The sequence below is a fragment of the Microplitis mediator genome, chromosome 1 (assembly GCF_029852145.1).
Source record: "Microplitis mediator isolate UGA2020A chromosome 1, iyMicMedi2.1, whole genome shotgun sequence".
NCBI lineage: Eukaryota > Metazoa > Arthropoda > Insecta > Hymenoptera > Braconidae > Microplitis > Microplitis mediator.
In genome coordinates this window covers 7,942,304-7,949,926 of record NC_079969.1, presented here as the reverse complement: position 1 = coordinate 7,949,926, position 7,623 = coordinate 7,942,304, and the positions used below count along the sequence as shown (strand labels likewise).

At 30.4% G+C, this 7,623-nt stretch overlaps 2 protein-coding genes across 3 annotated transcripts; both read left to right on the top strand.

The window, feature by feature from the left end:
- On the top strand, window positions 1-5,186 carry LOC130678219 (E3 ubiquitin-protein ligase ariadne-1-like). 2 transcript variants are annotated; one of them, XR_008991773.1, is made up of 4 exons: window positions 1-1,660; window positions 2,151-2,280; window positions 2,663-3,219; window positions 4,045-5,186. XR_008991773.1 is itself a non-coding variant. In XM_057485303.1 (3 exons), exons 1-2 carry the CDS (start codon window positions 165-167, stop codon window positions 2,245-2,247), a joined length of 1,593 nt encoding a protein of 530 aa, XP_057341286.1. In that variant the 5' UTR covers window positions 1-164; the 3' UTR covers window positions 2,248-2,280; window positions 2,663-5,186. The 2 variants fall into 2 exon arrangements, 1 of the variants encoding a protein (XP_057341286.1); XM_057485303.1 differs by having other exon boundaries at window positions 2,663-5,186.
- Window positions 5,187-5,682: 496 nt separating this feature from the next.
- LOC130678218 (E3 ubiquitin-protein ligase arih1-like) lies at window positions 5,683-7,553 on the top strand. The gene has a single exon (XM_057485302.1). It carries the CDS (start codon window positions 5,871-5,873, stop codon window positions 7,365-7,367), a length of 1,497 nt encoding a protein of 498 aa, XP_057341285.1. The 5' UTR covers window positions 5,683-5,870; the 3' UTR covers window positions 7,368-7,553.
- The last annotated feature ends 70 nt before the right edge of the window (window positions 7,554-7,623 follow it).

Here is a 7,623-nt window from a genome sequence, read left to right as displayed (position 1 = left end):
CAAGACCCAACTAAGCCGCGACTCGACGCTGGCCTTCATACTCCCCACCAAAGTACTGAAACTGAACCCAACCTAAGCCAACACAAAAATAACCAAAAATATATATATCCTTTGTATAAAGTTAAAGTTTGTTTATTTAACTAATTAAATATTTAAGAAACAGAATGGGTTCCGATGATAACTGTTACGATTCACCGAATTGCGAATTTGAATCCGACCTCAGTGAAGATGAAATTGAAATGGATAATTTAGCGATATGTTTTTCAAATATTGATGATTATTCATACCAAGTGTTGAAAACCGAAGAAATTGTTGGTCATATGTTAAAAAAAATAAAATCAATCAGCGGAATAATTGAAATTCCATCAACGATAACGCGAATTCTACTTCATCATTTTAATTGGGACGAAGAGAAATTATTAGATAAATTTTATACTCAAAATCGCAGTGAATTGTTCAAGGAGGCTCACATTATTGATCCCTCATCATCATCATCAGCAGCAGCATCAACATCAGCAGTAAGTAAAAAAAATAATTCAGTTATTGAATCTGAAGATTGCGAAATTTGTCTGGTTCCGTTATCTTGTAATTTGATGACTGGGATGGAATGCGGGCATCGTTTCTGTACTGATTGTTGGGACTCTTATTTATCAACTAAAATAATCGAACAAGGGGAATGTCAATCAATAACTTGCCCGGCTCACAAATGCGATATTATCGTTGATGACGAAACCGCAATGAATTACATTAAAGATTTTAATGTAAAAACAAAATATCAACATTTGATAACAAATAGTTACGTTGAGTCTGACAGATTATTAAAATGGTGCGAGACACCTGATTGTAATCATGCCATTAAAGTTTCTTATGTTGATTTCAAACCGGTGACATGTCACTGCGGCCGGACATTTTGTTTTAAATGCAACAAAAAATGGCACGATCCAATTCTATGCGATTTGCTACGTAAGTGGATGAAAAGAGTCGATGAAGATGCGGAGACATCTCGGTGGATTGGACTTCATACAAAAGACTGTCCAAATTGTCTGGCGATAATTGAAAAAAATGGTGGGTGCCATCATATGACTTGTAAAAAGTGTAAACATGAATTTTGCTGGATTTGTTTGATAAATTGGAAAGAACATCTTTCACATTATGTATGTAATAGATTTGATGCTGATGATGCTAATGAACGTGCTGCGGAACAGACAAGATCTTCGTTGCGGAAATATATTTTTTGTTCTGATCGTTATATGAATCATTTCAGATCACTGGAGTTAGAGAACAATTTGTACCTTGTTGTTGGTGACAAAATGATGGAGATGCAGAAAATGAACATGTCTTGGATTGCAGTACAGTTTTTGAAAAAAGCTGTTGATATTTTGTGCAAATGCAGACAAACTTTGATGTATACGTACTCGTTTGCGTACTACATTGAGAAGTCGAATCAATCTACTATTTTTGAAGACAATCAAAAGGATCTGGAATCGGCTGTTGAGACTTTGTCGCACTATTTAGAGCAGGATATCAATGAGGAAGAACCTAGTGAAATTAAAAAGAAGGTTCAGAACAAAGCTGACTACTGCGAAAGTAGAAGAAAAGTTCTGCTGGATCACGTTCATGAGGGCTATGACAAAGGCTGGTGGAATTACACAAATCTTGAGTAATTTTGAAAATATTATTATTTTTTTAGAATGACGTGGGATAATTTTTCGAATTTTGTGTTAATCTGAAGCATTGATGCGTGTTTTACTATGTACCAATTGCTTGAAAAATTTGAATTTTATTGAAGAATAGATTTGAATATTTTTCAAGTTATTTTAATATTTACATTTATCGTATTTATAAACTAATTATACATGAAAAAAAAAAATTTTTTTTAATAATAATACAGGTGTCAAAATAACTATCAGCTTTAAAATAAATACTATTCAAAATAAATTTACTTATGGACTATAAAAGAAACAATTATTTATATGAAATAAAATAAAATAGATTGTGATTTTAATTTTGTGACATTTATCACTTGGAAATTTAAAATTATGTTAAAATAAAGTATATCAATAAGTTTATTTATAATTATATTCATATTTTATATTTTGGACTGATTTAAACTTGTTAATAATATCAAGTAATTTCCTTGTAATTTTCAGTCCAATTTTGAACATCTGTATTAATTATTTGCTATCAAGAAGGCCAAGGAAAATTATTAGTTGCTTATTAACCAGAAAATTAGTTTATAATGATTAAGAATTTTTGTTCCTAGAGGATTTAATTTTTAAGGTAAGTGGTTTTTTTTTTAAAATGGCGAGTGTTTTACAAAAATTTCACAGAAAGTTTATTTTGAACGTAAGTATACAAAAAAATATGTTTTGCAAAGTCCCTATCCAAAAATTCCCATAGAATCCAGTCAACTGCGACAAAAACCACATAGAAACCAATGCGGTCTATAGGATTCTATGCGGTTTTCGTCGCAGTTGAGTGGATTCTATGGGAACTTTTGGATAGGGGTGACAATCTAATACATGAGATGTAATTTCATATATAATTTGAAATCCTACACAATAAAGACTCATTCCAGTAATTAATAAATTTTATCATGATTCAGCAGGAAAAACTTTTCATATGTCAGTTTGCTTACATATGTAATAATTTTTTTTTTTAGGTGTAAAGATCTAAGCCCATGGCGTATCAAAAATACAAGCAACCGAACACGCGATCAAAATTATGGTTCTCAATATTGACGAATTTTTGTGCAAGAGACTTGGAACAGATTTCTTGCGCTAGAATTGGAAAAGTTATTGCTTTAGATTTTTACCCTATAAACTTGTACCAGATTGCGCCTTCTAATTTCATATGTTATACTTTTTACTCCATGGAACAAAGAGCAGTGGAAAAATTAGTTTTTAGTGCAAAAACAGGGCTCTCGTATTACAAATATTGGATAATATGTTTAAGAATATATAATATAAGTATTTACTCAATCGGAAAATGAATATTCTATGGATACATTTCAGTTTAACTGAGTAAAGAAAATTAAACTACCGATTAATGAAGAAATGTCTAGAAAGATCAAATATTTCAGTATACATTAAATAGATCTGATATCATAGACGTTTATATGCCAACATACGACTCTATGAAAAACTGCATTAGACTTTTTTGGGTTTAAAACATAATATAGGCTTGGAATGAACCTTTTTGACTTAAAATTTTATAAGTGTGAGTTTATATATATGAATATTATAAAATGACTTATTATGTGTTTATGCGATCCCTTGCAACCTTGAGCGCACGGTGTATATACTGTGTATACACCGTGCACGTGTATATTCGGTGTATACGCGGTGTATGCATCGTGTATTTATACACAAAGTATAAACGATGAATACACGGTGTATACACAGTACTTACAGATTAAGTGACAAAACCAGATACAAGTTAAATATTATAACTTTTGAACCATATGAGACAAAAATTCGGCTCTAGAATATTCTTGTAGGGCATTAAATTTCTTAGAAAAAAGTCCTGGGAGTCGAATTTGTAAATTTGATATTTCGTATACTAACAGGCTATCAAAGTCTAGAGTAAACAGAATCATACAAATTTAAGGCTTTATTTGGATTTTCCAAATACTTTTCTATTATTGTGATCGATAACAAAATATTATTTGTTACAACGTGGATATTGCTGGTGATTTCATTGCACTACATGTAGAACAAATTTTCTTGTAGTATTGATATTTTTAATAATAAAGCCTTAAATTTGTATGATTCTGTTTACTCTAGACTTTGATGGCCTGTGAGTATACGAAATATCAAGTTTACAAATTCGACTCCCAGGACTTTCTTTTAAGAAATTTAATGCCATACAAGAATATTCTAGAGCCGAATTTTTATCTCACACGGTTCAAAAGTTCGAATATTTTTAATCAAAAAAAATTTTTTTGCATGTTATTTAAATGGGCAATTTCAAATGGCTACCGACACCTTTTAGAATTGAGCTACAAATTTTGCCTAATGGGATAATTTTTTTCTCGATATATAGGTCCTTTTTAAGACGTAAATTCGATAGGTTGGTTTTTTTGGCTCACCCTAATACACAGTGAACGAATCGCACAAATCCACGATGTGTACACAGTTCAAAATAAACTTTCTGTTAAATTTTTGGCTGACCCTGACGTCCTCCAGTGGGAAATAGATTGTAATATAATTTATATGAAAAAAATTTATTAAACTAGTAAATAATTAGAAATAAGAAGATTAAAATGAATTTTAAGTCAAATTAATTTTTTTTCAAGCCCTCCTCAGTAAATAAAGCAGGTAGGGTAAGAGCATCAGTACCAGTACCCAGCCCCTAACCAGTAGCCAGCCGGTCATATACTTTAACATTGGCTCAAAATATGTAGAGATATAATTTAACATGAGGTAGCTCGCTACTGGTTTGGGGCTGGGTACTGGTGCTTTTACCCCAGTTAGAAAAAATAATAAGGAGTGGAAATTCGTTCGTACGTAAATTTGTTCGAAAAAAAAAAATATAGTAAGGGTATGTTACCCAGTGGACAGTAACTAAACGGTGTTGTCAGTAATGTAGGTTTCACAAAAACCATGGTTTTTTTTTTTTAACGAATTTCCACTAATAATGGTTTCTTTTATTGTCCATAAGTAAATTTATTTAAAATTAAAAATTTTTTTAATTAAAATGAAACTCAATATCTTGATTAATCACATAAAATATATATTTTTAAATATTCAAATTGTATTTTTATTAAAAATTGAGCTTTCATTTTTGAAATTATCTCAACAAATCGACATTAATGTGACGTAATTAAATTTCCATGATATTTATCCTTGAAAATCGATAAAATTTTTCACAGCTTACGCAAAAAGTGTGATGTTAATATTAAAATAATTTCAAAAATATTCAATCAGTTCTTTAATAAAATTCAAATTTTCCAAACAATTATTGCATAGTAAAACAAACATCAATGCTTAAGATTAACACAAAATTTGAAAAATTATTCCACTTGATTCTAAAAAAATAATAAAATTAAAATCCACGCAAAATTTGAATAAATCCGTTTTGGTCATAGTCCTCATGAACATGATCCAGCAAAACTTTATAAATATGAATGTAGCAGATATAAAACAATTTATAAATTTCAAATAAATAAATTAATTAAAATAATGAAGGTGAAATAATTGTGTACCGATTTTCCTTAATTACCGAACTATCCAAATATGTATTTTTTAATTTGTATTTTACTTACATTTTAATGAAACTGAAGTTACCCGACCTCTAATAATTTTTGAATTTTTTTAAAAACAATAAATTATTTTTAAAAAAGTTTTTTTAGTTTTCTACTTGTGCATATTTTTAATTACTCTGTAATTCATTCAGTGAAAAAAAATCAAAAAATTGTTAATTGCCTGGTAACTTTCAGATCATTAAAATTTATTGATTTATTCAAAAATTTAAAAATTGCCTCCACCAAATTTTATGAGATTCCCTGAGAATCATTCGCAAAAATTTTTGACAGTTCTCTTTTCACACCTACTAATATTTTACATTATTTATAAAATCTCGGGATTCCCATTTAAAAATAATAATAATAAACGCAATTAACTTCAAGTGACATCTAGCGTTAAAAATTTCAAGCAAATCGTATAATTAATTCATCGATGCGTCAATGGTGCGTTAGTTCTCTCCAAGACACAACTAAGCCTCGACTGGACGCTGGCCTTCACACTCGCCACCAAAGTACTGAAACTAAACCCAACCTAAATCAACACAAAAACAACCAAAAATATATATATCCTTTATATAAAGTTACAAATTTATTTATTTAATTAATTTAATATTAAAAAAACAAAATGGATTCCGATGATAACTGTTACGATTTACCGGATTGTGAATTTGAAACCGGCCTCAGTGACGATGAAGTTGAAATGGAAAATTTAGCAACATGTGATTCAAATATTGATGATTATTCATACCAAGTGTTAAAAACCGAAGAAATTGTTGGTCATATGTTAAAAAAAATAAAATCAATTAGCGGGATAATTGAAATTCCATCAACGATAACGCGGATTCTACTCCATCATTTTAATTGGGACGAAGAGAAATTATTAGATAAATTTTATACTCAAAATCGCAGTGAATTGTTTAAGGAGGCTCACATTATTGATCCCTCATCATCATCATCAGCAGCAGCAGTATCAACATCAGCAGTAAGTAAAAAAAATAATTCAATTATTGAATCTGAAGATTGCGAAATTTGTCTGGTTCCGTTATCTTGTAATTTGATGACTGGGATGGAATGCGGGCATCGTTTCTGTACTGATTGTTGGGACTCTTATTTATCAACTAAAATAATCGAACAAGGGGAATGTCAATCAATAACTTGCCCAGCTCACAAATGCGATATTATCGTTGATGACGAAACCGCAATGAATTACATAAAAGATTTTAATGTAAAAACAAAATATCAACATTTGATAACAAATAGTTACGTTGAGTCTGACAGATTATTAAAATGGTGCGAGACACCTGATTGTAATCATGCCATTAAAGTTTCTTATGTTGATTTCAAACCGGTGACATGTCACTGCGGCCGGACATTTTGTTTTAAATGCAACAAAAAATGGCACGATCCGATTTTATGCGATTTGTTACGTAAGTGGATGAAAAAAGTCGATGAAGATGCGGCGACATCTGCGTGGATTGGAATTAATACAAAAGATTGTCCACAATGTCTGACGATAATTGAAAAAAATGGCGGGTGCAATCATATGACTTGTAGAAAGTGTAGATATGAATTTTGCTGGATTTGTATGATGAATTGGAAAGAACATAATACAAATTATAAATGTAATAGATTTGAAGCTGATGCTGAACGTGCTGTGGAAAAGACAAGATCTTCGTTACGCAGATACATGTTTTATTCTGATCGTTTTATGAATCATTCGAGATCACTGGAGTTAGAGAACAATTTGTACCTTATTGTTGGTGACAAAATGATGGAGTTGCAGAAAATGGACATGTCTTGGATTGCAGTACAGTTTTTGAAAAAAGCTGTTGATATTTTGTGCAAATGCAGACAAACTTTGATGTATACGTACTCGTTTGCGTACTACATTAAGAAGTCGAATCAATCTACTATTTTCGAAGACAATCAACAGGATCTGGAATCGGCTATTGAGACTCTGTCGCATTATTTAGAGCAGGATATCGATGAGGAAGAACCTAGTGAAATTAAAAAGAAGGTTCAGAACAAAGCTGACTACTGCGAAAGTAGAAGGAAAGTTCTGCTGGATCACGTTCATGAGGGCTATGACAAAGGCTGGTGGAATTACACAAATCTTGAGTAATTTTAATATTATTATTATTTTTTTAGAATTAAGTGGAATAATGTTTCAAATTTTGTGTTAATCTGAAGCATTGATGTTTGTTTTACTGTGTAACAATTGTTTGGAAAGTTTGGATTTTATTAAAGAACTGATTTGAATATTTTTTAAGTTATTTTAAATTTACATTACACTTTTTGCGTAAGCTGGTAAAAATTTTATCGATTTTCAAGGATAATTGTCATGGAAATTTATTTATGTCACATTAATGTCGATTTGT

What these genes read in the sequence shown, in the direction of transcription:
- LOC130678218 (XM_057485302.1), top strand. Translation starts at nt 5,871, where the DNA reads ATGGATTCCGATGATAACTGTTACGATTTACCGGATTGTGAATTTGAA.
- LOC130678219 (XM_057485303.1), top strand. Translation starts at nt 165, where the DNA reads ATGGGTTCCGATGATAACTGTTACGATTCACCGAATTGCGAATTTGAA. An exon ending in TGGAATTACACAAATCTTGA is followed by an intron (nt 1,661 to 2,150) that starts GTAATTTTGAAA and finishes TGTAATTTTCAG; the next exon opens with TCCAATTTTGAACATCTGTA.